This window comes from Emericellopsis cladophorae, assembly GCF_022114955.1.
Source record: "Emericellopsis cladophorae strain MUM 19.33 chromosome Unknown NODE_2_length_1295279_cov_118_880017, whole genome shotgun sequence".
Lineage (NCBI taxonomy): Eukaryota > Fungi > Ascomycota > Sordariomycetes > Hypocreales > Bionectriaceae > Emericellopsis > Emericellopsis cladophorae.
The window spans coordinates 312,261-332,152 of NW_026250927.1; the positions used below are offsets into that span (position 1 = coordinate 312,261).

At 56.8% G+C, this 19,892-nt stretch overlaps 6 protein-coding genes across 6 annotated transcripts; 3 read left to right on the forward strand and 3 right to left on the reverse strand.

Moving 5' to 3' along the window:
- Nucleotides 1–1,059: 1,059 nt before the first annotated feature.
- On the reverse strand, nt 1,060–1,727 carry J7T54_006834 (uncharacterized protein; the record flags this gene model as incomplete). Its single annotated transcript, XM_051507848.1, has 2 exons — nt 1,060–1,559; nt 1,613–1,727. 2 exons carry the CDS (start codon nt 1,725–1,727, stop codon nt 1,060–1,062), a joined length of 615 nt encoding a protein of 204 aa, XP_051366048.1.
- A 3,811-nt stretch (nt 1,728–5,538) lies between these two features.
- Nucleotides 5,539–11,501, reverse strand: J7T54_006835 (Pentatricopeptide repeat-containing protein-like protein; the record flags this gene model as incomplete). The annotated part of the gene is made up of 4 exons (XM_051507859.1): nt 5,539–9,940; nt 10,155–10,327; nt 10,978–11,264; nt 11,348–11,501. 4 exons carry the CDS (start codon nt 11,499–11,501, stop codon nt 5,539–5,541), a joined length of 5,016 nt encoding a protein of 1,671 aa, XP_051366049.1.
- Nucleotides 11,502–14,077: 2,576 nt separating this feature from the next.
- J7T54_006836 (Phosphatidylinositol 4-kinase-like protein) lies at nt 14,078–16,445 on the forward strand (the record flags this gene model as incomplete). Its single annotated transcript, XM_051507870.1, has 3 exons — nt 14,078–14,733; nt 14,784–15,572; nt 15,623–16,445. The coding sequence occupies 3 exons, from the start codon at nt 14,078–14,080 to the stop codon at nt 16,443–16,445; spliced, it is 2,268 nt and encodes a 755-aa protein (XP_051366050.1).
- Nucleotides 16,446–16,882: 437 nt separating this feature from the next.
- J7T54_006837 (uncharacterized protein) lies at nt 16,883–17,527 on the forward strand (the record flags this gene model as incomplete). The annotated part of the gene is made up of 1 exon (XM_051507881.1): nt 16,883–17,527. One exon carries the CDS (start codon nt 16,883–16,885, stop codon nt 17,525–17,527), a length of 645 nt encoding a protein of 214 aa, XP_051366051.1.
- A 287-nt stretch (nt 17,528–17,814) lies between these two features.
- J7T54_006838 (uncharacterized protein) lies at nt 17,815–18,274 on the forward strand (the record flags this gene model as incomplete). Its single annotated transcript, XM_051507892.1, has 2 exons — nt 17,815–17,918; nt 17,980–18,274. The coding sequence occupies 2 exons, from the start codon at nt 17,815–17,817 to the stop codon at nt 18,272–18,274; spliced, it is 399 nt and encodes a 132-aa protein (XP_051366052.1).
- Nucleotides 18,275–18,300: 26 nt separating this feature from the next.
- On the reverse strand, nt 18,301–19,342 carry J7T54_006839 (uncharacterized protein; the record flags this gene model as incomplete). The annotated part of the gene is made up of 2 exons (XM_051507903.1): nt 18,301–19,141; nt 19,200–19,342. The coding sequence occupies 2 exons, from the start codon at nt 19,340–19,342 to the stop codon at nt 18,301–18,303; spliced, it is 984 nt and encodes a 327-aa protein (XP_051366053.1).
- Between the last annotated feature and the right edge of the window lie 550 nt (nt 19,343–19,892).

Here is a 19,892-nt window from a genome sequence, read left to right on the forward strand (position 1 = left end):
GGAATGTAGAGACGTGGTACGAGAAGGGTCTTATAGTACCTTCCTGTCTCTGAATTCTGGAAGACCTGCGTCGCAAGAGATCACAACGAAGCGCATTGAGCAAAACCATATCAGCTTTTTTGAGCTGTCGACGCCAATCACGAAGCCAACGTTATAACCAACAGTGGTTAATAATGATAATTAGGCCCCCGCAAGAATTGCGGAGTCACTAGCATGAATCTTGAACCCTGGCGGGATTTCCACAATTAGTACCCCTGTCGCGAAACGGCCCAACAACCCCAGCAGGAGAACATGAAACAGCCGCGATGGTGATTGTAATTTGAGCCAGGCTCGCAACAGGCAACCCCGTGTTTTCGCTGCGGACGTACGAGGCAGACAGGCGACCGCAAGACCCCCTCAGTCGGGTATGACTTTCGCGATCAGCAAAAGTGGGTGGAAAGCTAACAGCCGGGCCAATGTTTCACACCATGTCTCAAACATCTTCAACACCACGTCTCAGTGACAGATCTCTCGTCTGGCGGTGGTGTGGCTTCTTCCTGTCAATGCCAAGCCGCTGCTTCGTGACCGATCCAATTTGTTAGCCATGATCGATAATGATGGAAAAAGGACAGATGATGTGACAGGGGCTTGGTCCATCGTTCTCTGTCGCACAGACTACTACCCGAAACAACTAGAGCCGTATCAGGTTGGCACTGCCGGATCTACAGCACAGGCGGTGACGATCGCCTGTTGTGATAGATGACGGTATGACCCGTGTGTTATATGGATAGGGCTGCTGAGCATATTAGGTATCACACGTGAGTGCCATGCACATTGGTCGATACTACTAATATTCGTACCTCGATGACATGGCTTTGTGTGCGAAGACGACCGCAATGTCTTGAGAACGATGGTACAGTTGGGGCCACAAACCACTTAATACCAGACGTCGCATCAAACACAACATGTTGCAGCCCATCGCAAAGTGCTACCTACTTGGTTAGGACCGCTATGTGATTCGGCAGCATTGTAAAACGCGAAACGCCTTGCCAAACTCGACTCCAACTGAAAATCATGACTTTACTCGCCCACCATCTTCTTCACCTTCTCGAGCAGGAGACCGCTCTCGCGGCCCAGCTTCTTCTTGCCGTCTTTGCCCCTTGTCTTCGCCATGGCTCTCTTGTACCTCTCCCGCTCCGCAATTTTCTGCTCGCGCTCTGCCCGCCGGTGAGCTGCCTCTGCCTTGCGTGCCTCAATCTCAGCCTTGTGCTCCTTAGCCTTGGCCAACTGCTTGTCGTAGTATCCTGGACGCCGTGTGCGGCGACGGTGGCCGTCGGCGTCAACTGGCTCGCCGTTTGCAATGGCGTTTTTCTGAGCTACTTCCTCGTCCTTGAGCATCAGCTGTCTCGTGGGGTGGAGCGCTTCACCAGCGTCCTCATCGTTGTGCGCCTTGTCTTTGTGCACTTCATCTTGCTGCTCCTGCTCCTGCTCCTTCTCCTTCTTTTCTTCCTCAGCTTTGACTTTGGCGTATTGTTTCTTGACCTTGGCCTTGTGGATTAAGTCTTGCTTGATTTTGGTGACTGTGTCGCGTGAGCTTCCCCGTAGTGTGAGTGAATGCGACAGCAGGGCTCACCTTTCCGTCGCCAAGGTCCGTCTGGCAGATTATCTGGCCCGACTCTAAATCCCTTCTTGGGCTTCTTCGTTTCCTGCGATGACTTGGCATCGTCTAGAGGGCGTTTGGGTGCCATGTTGTGCTTGGGTCGATGAGCTGTTGTCGAAAATGTGAACTACGGAAATTTTTTGAGATGCGATTTGAGGAACGGATGAACCGTGGTGCTGGCATCTCGCTGTCCTCCGCCGTGAGTACCTGCGTGACAGACAAGTGGCGCCTTTAGATCTCTACTACTTAGGAATTGACTTCTGAAGCCGACTGATATTGGCATTCATTGCCAGTCAATATTCATGTTCAATTTTTCCCGAGTGCTTCACTCCTGCCTAGCCTTTCTTCTTCAGTCACTAATGATACTGTTATGGGCTGCCTTGTGCAGTGGTGCGCCTTGCCACAGGACCCCAAGCCCCACCTGCTACGGGCTTCGCCAGGCCGGCAGTACAGTGATACCGTAAGGGCTGCAACATATTGTGTGCGGGTTGGGCTCTGTTGTGGGTGGTATGTAGTTGCGCTTGGACTGGACTCTCTACTTGATCCTTTTTTACTCTCAATTATCACCGGTACCTAAAGGGCCTGCGGCAGAATGATCGCCATGCGTGACGAAGGAGTGCTTGGTAATGCTGTGCCAGTGCATGCACGACTTAAGTTCTGCGCTAATGGGCGGCAGCTGCCCCAGAATGACGGCATAAGGCCCTGAATCAAGGGCAATTAATGCGGGACGCGGCGTAATTGTTACTTTACCTTAGGTGTGCTTTCAGCGCTTCAGCCTTTCAGTCCGCTCACCGCTTCAGGATGGATGTGTCACCTGCTGGTGATCAACTTTCATCACCTCTACGAAATCACCCATGATCATAGCTTGTCCCTACCGCGGTCTTTCATCCAGCTTCCCGTAGCCTCGCCCTCTTTCTCTCTGCTTTGTTTGAGTTGCTTTTACAAATTCTGTGTTGACTCGTCGCTTATTCATCTAAACCCTGGTTCTGCCAGAGTCACCAGGCCGCGCCAACATCTCCTGCATCCGTCCGTATCCGTTGGTTGGTTCCAACCGCTGCCGCTTCGAAGTACGTACGGCACACGACAGTCAAAGAACGACGCTGGGCAGCGAGCAAGACGAAATTTGCACCCCCATCGGTTACATGATTTCTCGGAAGTCAGAACAGCTTCAGAGCCGCAGCTTCGCTGTGGTTCAGACCAGTAATCATGCCTATCGCACACGACGACCTCAACAATCATGACGATGTTTCCGAACCCCACGACACGGAGCGTACGATCTTCGGCCGCCCACGGCCGCCCTTGAGCCGCCTGTCAGAGGAGAGTTTGAGGACTGAATTCTGCGAGGGGCCTATCCCGGATAGCCCGCAAATGACGCCTAGTCGCAAATCGGACGAAGATATGACTTCTAGTCGGGAAGAGCTGATTGAGAAACTGAAGAAGGGTGAGAGCCCGACCTGGGTACCGAGTCGTCACGTATGTTTCCCAGAATATGACCTAGTAGCCATGGCTCACATTTCTCAAGCTTGAATCCCTCCTGCGCCGCCAAAACCCCGAAGCTCATTGTCCAAAGAACACCCAGGCGCTAGCCGAATCCTCAGAACTGCAACCCGCAGCGGAAATCACACCAGACAACATCAAGTCGCACGTAGCACCCGACGCGAGGGTTCGAGATGGCATGAGTCTGGAGAGACCTGGGTCGGCCTTGCACTCGGGGGATTTCACGGACGACGATGGCAACGATGCAAACAGGGGGTCTCATCCGCGCCGACCACAGGTCGACATATGGGCAGCCACCTCGCCGCCTCGAGATTTCACGCCATACTTGCGCCATGGCCGAGGCCAAGATCTTTCCAGATCTCGCCATCGTAAATCGATACCAATGGGCACTTCGCCGCACTCTATATCCTCTTCCCTCTCATCGAGCCTTGCCTTCCAACCGCCAACGAGCCCTCTGGTGTGCTCAGAGACAAACGAGGATCTACAAATAGCTGAGGCACTGGACCATATGGACATTCCTTCCCCGACGCCTAACACGCGGAGGCATACGTGTTACGCTGCACAGTCCTCGCCTTACGAATCGCCCTCTGCCAGAATGTCGTCGTATTCCAACATGCCAACCCACAGACGCCAAGGATCCTTTCCCACCCAAGCACACCAGCCCAGGCGGTCTTTGAGCTTCCTAAATGGCGGCGAGGCGACGCTGTCACCGCCTACACCAAACATGATGCGGGCTGCCCGTCGGTCATCATTTGGTACGGATGTTTCACCCCTCTCGCGGCACGCTGCAATGGTTGGCTCGTATGAGGAGAGCATACTTCGCGGACGCATGTCAACAACACCGTCCAAACCACTCGACTTTATGGCCCAAATTGCGGTTCTGGGGATGGGAAAGTGCAAGTCGAGTCTGCGATGCCCAGCGCACGTCACCCTTCCGTTCCACGCAGTTTACTACAGCTACAACACTACTTCCCATGGTCGACCTTCGTCTGATGACAGCCCCAGCCCCTATGTTGGACAAATCGACCTCGAAAATGGGCTTCCGAACCAGGATGATTCCCGTTCAAAGAGGAAAGCGCAAAGCCGGTGCAGCGGCCGGAATTCCATGGACATGGCGATAGCTTCTTCAGCATGCGAGGAAGAGATGGAGTCATATCGACCTCAAAAGTCAAGGAGAACATCTGCTGCACCTAGAGCACCACCCGGGGGCAGCTATCGCATACCCGAAAAGGGACAGCTCCAGATCATCATCAAAAACCAAAACAAAACTGCCGTCAAACTTTTCCTAGTGCCCTATGACCTTGCTGACATGGAGCCTGGCACCAAGACATTTGTCCGTCAGCGCTGTTTCTCTGCCGGCCCGATCATCGACGGCGTACCGCCCATTGGCCCTGGTCCTCCCGATAAACAAACCCTGCGCTACCTCATTCATCTCCATATCTGCTCGCCGTCCAGAGGGCGTTTCTATCTCTACAAGAGCGTTCGGGTCGTCTTTGCAAACCGGGTACCTGACGGGAAGGAAAGGTTGCGAAGTGAGACAACATGGCCCGAGCCTCGTTTTACACCTTACAAAGCCATCAGGGTGATGTGTCCGCCAATGTCTGCAGGAGCTGGCGCTGGGGCAGCTCTCGTTGCAGACAAGGCCTTCCGGAGGCGAAGCTCGGGAATCTCGTTTCCCAACATCCCGCGTGACTTGTCGGGCGGTTTGTCCCCTTCAACCCCCTATCCCTTCGCATCAACCTTGGCTTCGGGCCATGCGACTACTGTCGAGCCGATCCTTTTCACGTTCCCGGTGCCAGAGCGGCCCAACAGTGAAGCAAGCAACGCGGCCAATGACCCAATGGAGGGCATCCGATTGCCGGAATCACGAGATATGACTCGTCCCTCAAGCAGTGCTTCGAGTGCTGAACCGGTTTGGGAGGCCGGTCAATACGCAAAGCTTAGCAAGGGCGACCAAGGGTACGGTATTAATGGATTTGCCTCTGGGTCCCCAAGCTCAGAAGGATTGCTCTCCCAGCGGCTGCGATCGTTGAGACCGACTTCGCCATCTGATGAAGGTTGAGTGGCCTTCTCGCCGCCAGACGGAATCATAGGGCTTTCGAGTGGTCTGGTCGTGCTCAAGCGTTTGATATTTCATCTGGTACTTTTCGCATAACATCCATGGGTACTTAAACACAGCGTTGCAAATCGCTCGGAAAGCGCGAGCGTGTATTATAATTCCAGCCCTGATGTACAATTAATGATACACATTTATATGCTCCTCTTCCATGTACCAGCGAAATGGATATACAGATCCAGTACTAAAGTGTACAATGCTAATATACAACACCTCGCCTTTGAAAAGCAGTCGTGGTAATACATCATGCCCGCCCACTAAATGCTCCTAGTCGTGATGTGGGCGCTTAACTGGCCCCGCTGCCAAAGAACTTCTCCTCAAACACACTGGCATCGATCCTGGCATCGTCACTCTTTGCATCCTGCTGCTTCTGCTTGTTCCTCTTTTTTACGTTCTTCTTGGTAGACGAAACACCATCCGCCTCGTCGCCTTCGTCCTCCCGCACAGGGGCATCATAGCTGAGATGAACAATGGGCCGACGAACCACCCGTGGCTTGAGCTCCTGCTCCTCCTCTGCGTAGGGATCATACGGTGGATCACCAGAGGCGATGAGTATCCTTCGGATCCGAGCAATGGCATCCGAGACGGAGGAGGCAGTCTTGGGGTGATACGCAATCTTCTTCATGCGCTCATTCTGTCGACGACGGACATTGTTCCAAAAGTCAGTCCTGCGCGCCTTGGGGCTGCCCTTACCCTTGCTGGGCTTTGTTGGATCGAACGGCTCGGCAGGCGCAGGCAGGGGTGGATAGTTGAGGGTGAATTTCCGCCCCGTCGGATCGGCAGTCTTGAGTTGGTCCTCTGCCTCTGGGCTTTGCAACGCGAGACGTCTCTGGCGGATGGACGAGAAGGATTTCTTGTCCTTGACGGGGATCTGATCCCAGTCCAGTATGAGACCGGGGGGTCGCGACTGGACGGTTGGCGGTCGGTGTCTGTCGGCGATCTCGCGGAGGGGCGAGGACCAATACCATGACTGGGCCGGCAGATTGTCCCGCGTCTCATCTACGTCTTTAGGCGGGCGCTGATCGGCGGGTAACTCCGCGCGTTGCTCGTCTCGCGCTTCTTGGTGCAAGAGTGCGTCGCCAAGCTTCTTGATCTTGAGCTGCTCGGGCGAGCGAGGAGTGATCACGCGCACGGGGTCGGTGAGCTTGCTGATATGATCGCGCAGAATCCTGTACATCTCGTACGTGTCCTCATAGGTCTCGGGTGCCACCGCTGCCCTGACCATCTTCTCCGACATGTCAGAGTCTGTCATGGCCACAGCGTCGATCTCCTCGAGCTGCCGCTCTAGCGCGCCTACCATCTGTCGCAGCTCGCCCAGAGACATGGTCGCCAGCATCTTCACCGTTGCCTTGTGCACGCGCATGCTCGGGTTGACCTTATGCTCGGAGCCAGGTGGTGGCTCGTAGCGTCTAAAGGCTCGCTTCAGCAGGGGCATGGTGGCCTCAATACGCTTCACTCGGCGCATCGCCGTGGCATACAGAGGAGCATCCAGCGTGGCGTCGACCCAGACATTGCGCATTTCTTGAATCAGGAGGGGCGGCACCTTGGGGAACCGAGTGCTTTTAGTCTTGCGACGTTCATCGTGGGTAGGAAACATGGTCCACCAGTTGGTCCACGTGGGCATGAGGTACTTTTCTGTCAGCTCCATGGCGCGATCAGCTTCGCCGTTATCGAGCATGGTCTTGAGCACACGTTTCCACACGACCCAGGTGAGCATGAAGCCCACTTCGAGGCATTCGTCGACGACTTCGCGGAGCTTCCTGCCCATGTTCTGCATCGCACACGTTTCGGTGAACCGCAGAAGCATGGGGTTGATGTCGTACTTGAAGCCCGGATAGACCTTGGCATTGTTGGGAGGACACCATTTCTTGAGTAGCTTCGGCCATGTATCGTCCCAAATCGCCTGGACACGGTCGTAGTCCTCGGCTCTGTATGCCCTGGTCATCAAGGAGGTGATCAGCGTATGAGGGAGCATCTCGCCCTTCTCCAACTCCGGAAAGAGCTCCGAATACAGGCCGACGAGTTCATCGACGAGGTGCGGCCGGTTCATGTCAATCATAAGCCGAGCTGCTTGGCCAATGTTCTGGGTGACGATGCGCAGACGGCGCACGTCACTGGCGATCTCCTGCCGTTCCACCTCTCTCCGTAGCGACCCAAATATTCTCTCGCATATCTGGTTCACGTCAATTGCAGATGGATAGTACTTGAGGAGCATCTGAGCGTAAGAGACGATTGCGTTGAAGGGAATCGGTATCGAATGATTCTCCATCATCACCATCAACCGCTCTGCGTCTGGCCGATTGTTGCCGCGGACAGCACCAGCCATCAGAATCGAAAAGTGTTCCGAATCCACCAGGAAAGGCGAATACTTGAGCGCATCGCGCAGGATGGTCATGGCCTGGACGGTCGAGTGCACTTGCGTCAAGGCTCGGAGTAGACACGCAAGGGTGTCACGATCCCACTCGTACTTGAGTTCCTTCATGGTGGCCAGTATATCGTAGACCCGTTTCGTCTCGCCCTCGAGACCGTAGTGCAGGATCAGCGCGTTCCAGCTGTGCGTGCCCACATTGATGCGACGGCCGTGCAGCTCACGACAAATGGCTTCGGCAGCCCTCGTCTGACCACTCTTGCAGTACGCAGTGATCAGCGGATGAACAACCTCCTTGTCCAGGCCAAGGCGCCGCTCTTGCACCTCATTGAAGAATCCCAGGACCGTCTCGACATCTCCCTTTTTGGCCGGGATCGCCATAAGCTGCGAGAACGTCTGGCGACTGGGCTCTGAAACATTGCAAATGTGGTCATAGCAGGTCATAGCATCGTCCCACTTGCTCAGCCGTATGTGAGCCTTCAGAAGAATGTTCCAGCACGTGATATCGGGCTCGACGCCGTAGTCGTTCCTCATGATCCGTAACTGGCGCTCCACAGCCTTGACATCACCACCTTGCGCGTGAACGTTGAGCAGGCTAGTGAAACCTCTAGGCTTGGTCAGCTTGTCAGGCAGCGCCTGCACGTAGCGAGCCCACAGCTCGGTCACCTTCTGGACATTGCCTTCTTGGGCGTAGAGTTTGAGGTATTTGCTGAAGGCCCAATCACTGAGCTCGCCATGGAACGAGATCCAGTCTTCGCGTAGCTGCTCAAGGGCTTTCTTGTTCTGCGGAAAGTGCAATTTGAAGACACCACGCAGAGCGAAGAAGTTCGGCTTCGCCTCCGGTAGGACTCGGTAGTCCTGGTAGATTCCGTACAGGCCGTATGCTGTGGTTTTGTCGTGCACTTTCTCATACCATCGGTCAAACATCCGCCAGAGGTACTCGTCGTACCAATCATGATTTTGCCAGAACGCCAGTATCGTGCGAGCGTGTGTCGGTGCGCAGGGCTTTTGTAGAGTGGCCACTGCGAATGCTCGCCGGAGGACCAGCAACGACTTCCTGGTGAGTTCCTCAGACTCTAGCCACCTCTCCACCAGTCGATCGTCAGCCGCCAGCCATCGCTCGAACGAAAAGTACAATCCGGCCAGCTTGTCAAGCTCAAAGATTGGCTGCAGTAGCCTCGTGTCCAGTGTATCCTGCTGGTTGTGACGCGCCAGCAATCTTGTGTTGGCTAACCACACGTCCATCATCGTCGTCCATTGTTGCTTGTTGATGGAGTCAATCAGAAGGTATTGCAGGCCTCCCGTCAGGTCCTTCTCAGAAATGCCCTTCTTGAAGATCTCGATGGCGGCCTGCTGGTCGCCGTTGCGCAAATGGACGAGGACCACGGCAGAAAGATACTCATTGTCCCAATACTCCACAGCTGTCTTTGGTATGAGAGACGCCACACGATCGCGCTCGACGATGTTGTCTGCCCTCGATAGGTAAGCCACCACTTTCGGCCGCATGATCGGCCGATCATGATCCTGTAGAAGCAGGTAAAGATCCCAAACCTCGCGATAACGCTCCCCTTCAGGGTCGGCCAGGTACTGTTCGAGGTGTTGCTTGGCGGCGGCTATCCGGCTTCGGCCAACAAAGACAGCCGCCATGTCCTCTGCGCTCTTTTCAAACTCGCGTCTCTCCGGCGACGCTGATGGGGCGCGCGCAAAGACGTCGACGGGCTGTACATTGATCTCGGACTCCCAGCCTGCCGTTGGGGCCATGGCATCGTCATAGAGCGCCTGTTCTGTACCTTCCTGGTTGTCGTTAATGGCTTCTTTATGCTGGGCCTCACGACCTTGACGTTCGACTTGATGGTCCCACATGACGGCCTTCCGTGGCTCGACCGCCCGGGAAATCTGCGCTGGCTTTGACTCGTCTGCTGAATTCGGCCACCCGTCATCTTCTGGCTCAGGTGCATCAGTGTAAAGATCGGCCCCCTCGAATCGATTTAGCCTCGATTCCCGTGAGGTTGGCGAGCCCTGGTCTGGGGACTCGTGTGCAGTTTGTGATGTCTCTTCCACCAAATCGGCGATTGCTTCAGCATCCTCGTGGACGTCGGCGCTAGGAGTATGTACGTCGTTGTTCTTATCTGATGCAGCGGTTTGGGATGACCGTATCCTCTCTGTTCCTTCCGCGCGCGAATATCGATGTCGTTCTGATATTGACGGTGGCCTGTGGATGGAATCCCGCTGCTGAAGACTGCCAGGGGTTGCGGGGCCGCGACCAGGCTGGGTGACATGTTGCTCTGCCTCTTCGGGCGCATGCGATCTGACAGCATCACTGGTCGAGTGCAGCCTTCGCACGCATCCGCTCCAGCAGATAGGCGCCCGTCTACTTCGCGGGATAGAAGACCCCTCCTTGCGAAGCAACCCGTATGTTCCTCTCGGGTACAGGAAGTCCAGCCACGGAGAGTTCGACGGCCGTGAAAAAGGCACGTCACTATCCCTCCGACTCGATCTCCTCCGTGCTATCGCCTTGGTATGGGCGCCATGACTGTGTGCGAGATTCTGGAGCAGCCTCAGCCGCCGTGAGGGTCGCGTCGTCGATCGGGTCAGTATTCGGCGAAGATGACGGCCTGATTCGAGTCGGGCGGCCGTTCTCTGCAGCATACCGCACCTTCTGGTCGTTATCGAACCAGTTGCAGGCGTTGGAGGCGTTGTGCAGTAGCTGGTCGCGGGATGGTAAGGGGTGGCATGGGAAAATGGACGACGTCAAAAACTTTTGGAGAATCGGCTCATGAAGCTGTTAGCGTAGTCGCCGATGCATGAGTGGGGGCCTAGGCGAGCTACTCGCGCCAATGGACGCGTCGCTCCGAAAGCCGTTGAGCGGGCGACACAATAAATTCTGGAAGCGGCGGTCCATTGTCGGCGAAGACTGATCGACTTTTAATAGCCAGCTCTAGGTGCATTACCCGTACAACCAGTGTCAAATCATCAGATATCTTGAATGCACTCCAAGTACTGTCATCATGTCACAACGATCTCCACATCCGTACTACCAGTATGTAAAATTGGTCTCATTGATCATTAATGCGAATCTGCATCATTATCTCGTACAGCAATGAAATGCAAAACAAACGCCGAGCCCTGTTACCAATCCCGTTTCCGCTCGTAAAGACAACTGAGGTATCCCCGTCGTACCGGTCTCCCGCAATTGATCTCGAATGTCGTCTTGCTCGACTCAATCTTTTTCTTTCTTCCTCTCGCTCGTGCCGGATTTTTAGTAATACATGAAAAGTCTCCGAGCTTCCAGCTCGGAAAAGCGGTACTCCTTTGTGGAGGGAGAGCATCATCGTTGGATGACGCTCAGACGCCGACCTTAGCCGAGATGCAGCTTGTGGATACAATCAGCCTCGCATATTGGGAGACGAGGTAGCGGAAGTGGTAGGCTCGTTGTCCACGCGGACTTGGTGCCGAAGAGAGGAATGCGTTTCGACAGCCTTGTGGTGCGAGTCGGCCTCCATTCGTCGAGGGCCCCGGCTGCGGCTTCTGGTACGGCGGCGTCGTTGCTGGAGCGCCGCAGTCTTGGACGGCGACGAGTCTCTGGCCGGGCGCGAGGGACAGTGCTCCCGACGGGCGTCGCGCAGCCGGTTGTGCAGGAGTACCTGGCGTGTTGGGGAGAGCATGGAGCGCGATGGGTTGCGTGACGCAGGGCATGGGGGGGACGATGCTCGCTGTCGGGAACGACCTCTGAATGTGCTAGATTCCACCTTGTCCAACCGTTCGCCAGCAAGAGCTGCCCTGGGGTGGCTGCGGTCACGGGTGCGACCTCGCGTCGTGTCGGGGCCTGGCATGGGAGAGTGGGTGATGGAGGCGTCGATGCCACGAGAAACGACTTGCATTCTCTATGGTCGGTTGGGTGTCGCGGCGTGGGTAGGTACGTAGTAGGTCGGGATGGGCAAGAACGAAAGGTATTGGTATGGGAATAAGGAAAGGTTGTTGGTCAAGGTAAAGTTACGAGTGAAAGCCAGGGTTATGAATTGAAACAAAGATATGGGGGTACCGGAATCCTGGGAGTGGCTTGTCCGGACTATTATAAGAAAGTTGATAAGCTACCTGAGGCAAGTAATGCTTCCGGGGTACTTTCAACCAAGATGGCCCAAGCATCCAAGAATGAAATGAGTCAGTCAAAATCCAAGGATGACGGGTGGGCTGGTCTTATCAATGGAAACTGTTAGCAACCGGACAGGGTACAAGGTCGACCAAGGGCGAGAGAAAAGATTGGTCAACAAACAGACACTGTTCCGTCTGTGAGGAGGGGATCACCTGATGGATGGATGGAACAGCGGGCGTCAGAGAAGGACGGCGGATTGGCCTCGCACCAGCCCAAGGCCCCAAGCCGCGTGCGTGCCTCCTACATCACTTCAACACTCAGCCTCTCAAGGTCCGACCATACCTTAATAAGGTACTAATTACTCACAACAATTCAGTGCCCAAGACCCCGAGTGCCAACATAAACTGGAGCCCACGCGGGGAAGCTGTCTCCCTGCCGCGCTGCATGGGTCTAGAGTCTAGACTACCTCCAAGTACTAGGCTACTAGGCCACTTCCGTACCCGTAGACGAGACACCTTCACAACTGGCATGATGGCCCTCGAGGAGGGGCGCGGCGAACTGATCTGACGTTGGGCAGCGAATCTGATGAATTGGCAATGCAGTGCCGCACTGCCGACGGGGTCATTCGGTGTAGGAGACTCGCCCAGCCATTTGCTTGACCGACCCTAACTACACCACATGGCCTCCGTCGTGGCACCCAGAAAGCATCATCAACGAGGACTGATGGATACACGTACTGTCAGGCTGTCAGCTCCTGACGTTACCGTCGTTCCTGTCTACAGGAAAACAGATCATAGTAGTCCGTACCCCATACTAAGTTGTCAATGGATTACGCGGCTCACCGCGCTCCACCATACTGGGAATGGACCCTCCCATCGCCTTTGAGGCGCAAGTACGTGATAATGTGACCAAGATCAGAGTGTGGCGGAATTCCGGAGCACCGACTATGTTCTCTGCACGGGCCTATACGTACCACCCCTTCCACGAAACTTTCACAAGGATGTTCGCTCGAGAAGCGTTTTCCATCTGGCTGTTCTTAGGGGCGGATCCGTCTCTGAGAGTTGGGTACGATGAACCGATGGTGCCGGCGTCCTCTCTTTCCCCTTGCCAAATCAGGGCCACTTGGGCATATGCGACACCACCATCACAACCAGACAGCCCCTTTGGTACACCGTATCTTGACTGCTTGCGAGGTTGTCCGTGACTGCTATTGCGTCATCAATGTCTGTGGTTTTGTCTTCTTTTTCCACACTCAGACGCCCGCTGTCTCCAGCTGGTCAACAACGCGCCTTCGTGATGGTTGCTCCGGCCTGCATCTGACGGACGATGACACGGAACTTTGGTGGCGTTGAGGGGGGGCCAGTGTGGTGATGGAATAGAGTTTGGGGTCGCTTTGCTGATCGCCCACCCGCGTGACGAGTTAAGACTGTGAGTGACATCGATTCGCTGATCACATCTGGGGAAGCGGCTTGGCCAGAACCTCGAGGATCGGGGCTGCTATCACCGTCCGGATCGAACATATTCTAACTAGTTCCTCGACGTTATATCACAGGAGCTGAACATTTGATACATTGCAAAGCAAGCGTTTGCGTCGTATGCTCCTGTCTTTTTTGTGTCGTCTCCATCTGTACGCTCGATTCTCGTCTATAGGGTACCTATGGAGTACTTGCAAAAGAAGGGTCGTTTCGGCAACCCTGTGGCAAGCGCACCTCCAAGACGCTACCTAAACAGTACCTAACGTTCAGTTCGAGGTTGCTGAAGACTACCTGGGACGAAAATCACGCAATGGCGTCTGTATTCTTCGCTCATCTTACTTCAGCTTCCAGAGGCCTCGGATGAGACCCTTGTGGTAGGAGATTCTCTCAGAAGATGTTGGGAGCGTTCAATCAATACCAAGCAGCATCCTTTTCTGCAACCCATGTACTCCGTACGATTGACGGAGCGCAGCCGGAGCCCCACATTCGGTCGCTCGCTTACCTTAGCTTCCGACAGGCTGGAGCTGCCAAGTTTCCACCGAACCGTTTCAGTCTGACCAGCCCGGCAGGCAGCTCCACGTCCAGTCCCCTGACGACAAGCCGCAGCCAGCATCTGCAATTGGCATGTGGGAAAACCGTCGCGTCGTAGGTCAAGAAACACATCACCATTGCATCGCTCGGGTAGTGGAAGAAGGGGGCTCATCATCGCCAGACTGTTCCGTTCGCCGCCACATCACTTCTACCATTTCTGGCCGGCCGCGACGGATCGTCCGTGACGTATCCTCCCTGCGTCAAGGGCCCGCGTCAACCCCCTTTCCCGACATTCAGCGAACGTCCAGTCTCTAGAAATCACGACGGACCTCGCACAGGCGACAAGCAGCCAGACAGAATGCCGCGCGACCGCCCGGCTACGACGGGCTACGAACGCCTCGCCCAGGCCGACCAGCTCTCCGACTCGGACGATGACGACCTCGCCATTGACCAGCCCTCTGCCGCCCTCTCCGCGCCTCGCTATGCACCCATCTCGAACCCGCCGCGCCCATCGCATCGCTCCGGTCTGCACACGCCTGCCTCCTCGCGGCCCATCATCCACCACCGGTCAGGAAGCGCCGCGGGTGTCGACCTCAAGGCGATCAATGCCCGGCTGGAGCGCTGGGCGGATGAGATCGCATCAAGATTCAAGCGGGGGCGTGGGAAGCACCAAGTCGGCGAGGAGGAGCGTTTTGAGATTCACCACTCGGTGTTCCAGCCACCCGAGGGCGTGAGGCCAATGTCCCCGGAAGAACTGGGGGGCCTGCAGGTAGGCCACATGGCGCAGAGCGAATTTGAGCGCATCGTGGATAGCGTACGGACGGCCATCGGCCAAGAGATTCACCCAAGTATGATTTCCCAGGGCAGCTCGGGCAGTTACTTTGCGCGTGATCCAGATGGCAAGATTGTGGGTGTCTTCAAGCCAAAGGACGAGGAGCCCTATGCCGCTGGCAACCCCAAATGGAACAAGTGGATACACAGGAACTTGTTCCCGTGCTTCTTTGGGCGAGCATGGTACGTCTGTCCCCGTTTGGCGTCCTACAGAAGACTGATGATCCGTGCAGTTTGATTCCCAATCTCTCCTACGTGAGCGAAGCGGCAGCCTACGTCCTCGATTGCCAGTTGCGGACGCATCTCGTGCCATATACCGACGTCGTCTGGCTTGCCTCGAAATCGTTCCACTACCCCTTCTGGGACCGACGCAAGTTTAACCGCAAGAAGCGGCCATTGCCCGCCAAGCCAGGCAGTTTCCAGGTCTTCCTCAAGGGCTTCAAGGACGCCAACGTGTTTCTGAGGGAGAACCCCTGGCCAGACCAGTACTGGTCGGGTCTGCGCACGAATGATGCACATCGAAAGAAGAAGAAGAGGTGGACTGAAAACTGTCGACCGTCGAGCAGACCACCGAACGATGTGTCGTACAGTGATGACGAGGATCAGCTCGAGTCTGACCTCTCGCCATCGCCAGAGCGTTTTGTCTGGACAGAGCCCTTGAAGCAGTCATTGCGAGAAGAGTTGGAAAAGCTGGTGATTTTGGATTACATCATGAGAAACACGGATCGAGGCTTGGACAATTGGATGATCAAGGTGGACTGGGAGACGGGGAAAGCGTCGATTGTGTCGGATCCAGTCCGCATGAATATGGAGCCCGTGGCGGAAGAAGAAGGGCCACGGCCAGCCCACGCAGGACGGAGCCACAGCGCCGGCGCTACACCACGAGCCGCCAATCCCTACAAGAGCCACAAGCCGATGGAGGCGAAGAACAGAGAACCAGCGGGGAACCAGCCATCGATCGTTATCGGAGCCATCGACAACTCGCTCTCATGGCCCTGGAAGCACCCCGATGCATGGCGAAGGTACGTAAAGGCTCCTCTGCCCTCGCGAGACACGCACTGACATCCAGCAGCTTCCCCTTTGGCTGGCTCTTCCTCCCAGTGGACTTGATTGGACGCCCGTTCTCACAAAAGACGCGCGACCACTTCTTGCCGCTCCTGACCTCGACTGCATGGTGGACGCAGACGACGATGGCACTCAAGCGGGTGTTTCAGAACGACAATGATTTCAAGGAGCGCATGTTCGCCAAGCAGCTCGCGGTCATGAAGGGCCAAGCGTGGAACGTTGTCGAGGCCCTCAAGCAGCCCGACCACGGCCCCCTCGAGCTGACACGCCGCACAAAGGTCTGTGTGTGGGATGATCTCGTCGACGTGCCCGTCGCGGTGCCGATGCAAATGGCCACCTCTGGGACCGAGGCGCACGCCTGGGACGCCCCCACCCGCGAGTCGATGGACGAGGCGGACATCGCCGCCTCTGCACCGATAGGGAAAGCCAAGGTGGACGACCTCCTTGGCCTGGGGAGTGCGCCGGTGGACATGCCACACCCAGGCCGCTTCGAGATTGCCTCGCCGACGGAGGAGCCGACGTCGCCCACCAGCGAGCGAGGAAAGGCCAGCTTCGGCTCCCTAGAGCGTCCTGCGCATCTGAAGCACCAGATGCCCACGTACCATGGCACATCACTGCCATCGCCCCAGAGCCGCCGTCAGCGGCGGTACTCGTTCACCCCGACGCGTCGACGGAGCAACGGCAGCATCGCCCGGCAGCTGTACGACGGGGACGACCTGGAAGGCGACATTGGTTATGCCGCTGCAGAAGGGCAGATGGGGAATCAGAGAAAGGTCATTGTGGAGCGTCTGGAAGCTGTGAAGACCAGCCCGTTCTTCACATGGTGCTGAGTCGTGCTCCATGACCCGGATGGCGTGTCTGATTGCACCGTGCAACCCCTCGTGGTCTACGTGGACGGGACGCACATTATACGATAGAGGGATGTTTTCATTTACAGGCGTTCGAGAAGGGCGGGGTTGGTTCATGATCTTGGGGTTCGCTTTCGAGTATCGTGGGGCATGGACAGGTCAACGTGGACAGCATTGCATGCACTAGACAAGTGGCATGGTTCTTGTAATACGAAATCCGACGATATGCCTTTTATCAGAATGAGAATGATCAGTGAGTGTTCAAGCGAACCGCGCCCGTACTGTGGTCCCTTGTCCTTCGCGCATGCATGACGGATCCACAGCAACCGGGACCGGACCGGGGACCAAGATTCAAATTGGAGAAAGCTGCATCGAATGGGAGCTTCAACATTGTCACCACCACACAGCGACAATCCGCCATGGCCTCACGATTCTCTCTCCAGCTCCTGCGCCGCCCGGCGCAGCACTACACAGCGCGCTGTAGGGTCTCCATATCCCCCTCGATACCATGCCGCTTCTACGCCACCGCCGACAGCAGCAGCAGCAGCAGCAGCAGCAACGCACCCACCTCGGCGCCCTTTATGGCCACGCTCAAGACGGAGCTCAAGACGGCGATGCGCAACAAGGACACGCTCCGCCTCACTGTCCTGCGCGCCATCATGTCCCACAACCTCAACGCCTCCAAGACCAAGACCCCGCTCCGCACCGACGCCGACCTCGTCCTCGCCATTATGCGCATGCGTCGCGCCGTCGAGGACGCCCGCGCCGAAGCGAAGCAGGTCGGGCGGGAGGACCTGGCGACCAAGGCGGACGAGGAGGTCAAGATGTACGAGCAGATGGAGAAGCTCAGTGGCGTCGAGGTCCTCGGCGCGCCGGAGCTCGAGCCTATGGTCCGGGCGCAGGTCGACGCGCTCTACGAGCCGGGTGCCAAGGCGAATGTCCTCGTCGGCAGGGTCATGGGCAAGGTGAAGGCGGCGACGGCTGGCAAGATCTTTGAGCCGCAGTTGCTATCTTCCATGGTCAAGAAGGCCATCCAGGAGCGGGAGGAGCAGCAGGAGCAGTAGGAAGGCCAGCGGGCCTGTGTACGAAAGTGTAGTATATGGACTGGACGAAATGTACCACAACATGTAATGGGAATGAACAATACATATCAATCCTTCACTAGGGAGTCGGAATGGGAGTATCAGGGGGGAATGTGGACGGGCTGTATCGTCTATGTCTACTGCTGCCGATGGTCGGAGGGACCTGAGTCACCTACTCCAGTCGTCCACATAACAAATCCCAGGCCTCGCCAAACTCATTTCTATTCTAATCCCGCAAGCTATACAGACAACGGTACGCTTGTGACAGCATGCATCGGACCAACATCGCGTCCGGATCGTCCTTTGAGAGCCAGATTGGCTACTCACGCGCTGTGGTGGTCGACGACTGGATCCTCGTCTCGGGGACCACGGGGTCTGTCCATCCATCCATCCCGCGCCATGAGGACTTGGAATCAGATAGCTGACCTGGATAGCTACGACTACTCCACAGGCGCCATTTCCAGCTCAGTCGCCGAGCAGGCTGAGCAAACCCTCCAGAACATCTCCCAGGCCCTCACAGAGGCTGGCTCCAGCATGGCCGACGTCGTCCGAGTGCAGTACGTCCTGCCGAACAAGGCCGACTTTCCCGCGACCTGGCCCGTGTTGAAGAAATGGTTCGGTGAGGTTGGTCCTGCGGCGATGATGATAGAGGCTGGCCTCATGAAGGACGAGATGAAGATTGAGATTGAAGTGACGGCCAGGAAAGGAGCAGGCAGGCAGCAAGAGTAGCCGAGTCTATCATCCATGCAAGCATCTCAGAGGAAGCTGAGGGCTACAGCTGACCCGGCCCCGAACATGCTCATGATTGTGATGGCGCTCGAGGTCGAGAGCAACGACATGCCGCTGATGCCATGCCCGGACGTACAGCCGCCCGCGAGCCTCGACCCGATGATCATGAGGGCACCACCAGAGATCGCCAGGGCGGGGGGCAGCTCCTGGACGGGTCCCACGATGATGCCGGGCACCAGTCGTCCCAACGCCCACGCGCCAGCGGCCACGCCGCCCGCAAAGACCATGTTGGCGTAGCCGGGCTGGGACGCAGAGTCCGCGCCGCCGAGGAGCCACCAAACGTATTTACCCGCTTCCTCGTACGACCCGGACACGCCCATCATGCTCCGCCGGGTGAGCATGGAGAAGAGCTGGGCACAGCCGATGAGCAGACCGCCCTGCCAGCCGGGGATCTTGAGTCCGGGCGCTGGGCTGGTGTACACGACTGTCCCGATGACGGCGGCCGCGCAGGCCATCTCGAGCAAGGCCGCTGTCGCCGTCCTCGACAAGCCAAGGGCTTCGTTCAGGGTCGACACCTCCGCCTTGGTCCCGGCCTTGTCGTTGCTGACCTTGACGGCGCGCGCGATGAAGCCCGTGTACAGGATGCCGCCCAGGACAGCGCCCTGGAACACGTAGAAGCCCGTCGTGACGCCAGCGCCCATCTGCGCGAGCATGGTGCCGGGGCACGAGCCGGACAGGGCCATGCCAGCTCCGAGGAGGGAGCCGCCGGTGATGTTGCCGTCGTACCTGGACAGCACGCCCAGGGGGGAGTTGCTCCTTGGCTTGAGGGAGACCACGCCGAGCTTCTCCAAGACGGAGTACGCGACGCTGCGGGTTGTGTCAGAATGGGCATGACGGTGAATAGATGATTGGCAGTTGTACTCACGCGCTGGCGGCTGTGGCGGCGAGGAACGCCTGGATCATGTGGCTGTTTTCGAACTTGAGCTGGGCGAGCACAATGGCCGGGTTGTAGAAGCCAGCGGCGAGCATGGCGGCGCCAAAGGCCGCCCCGGAGAGGAATGTGGCCATGTCGGGTTGTCTTTGGAGGCACGTTTGTAGGATGATGGTGTCCAAACTGTGTCCCTTCCACGAGGGATGGCGGCGGCTTTATCAGAGTGGCTCGCTAGCGCCACCGGCGGCCCTCAATTTTCTCCTGGCCATTCCATGATATGATGGCTGCTGTTCCAAGATCCATCGACGACGGGACCGTGAGTGATCGATTGATTGATTGACTGACTGATCGCCGACCCGGCCGGTTGATGGGGCCTCCGGGCTTGGACTAGCCAGACCCATCATGGCGTGGACCATTATTCATTGCCCCTACGTACGGACCAAGTGGAGCCCGAGACAGGCGCCTTGCAGTCGTGAAGTCGCCGAACTTGTCTCGGCTCTTGTTCACGGACGAGACACGCATTGACACGAGGCGGCGAGGAGAGGAGAGGAGAGGAGAGAAGTGGCGAGGAGAGAAGTGGCGAGGAGAGAAGTGGCGAGGAGAGAAGTGGCGAGGAGAGAAGTGGCGAGAGCGTGTGCGGCGGTATGAAGCGACGTTTGAGAGCGTGACAACGGCTCCAACGAGACT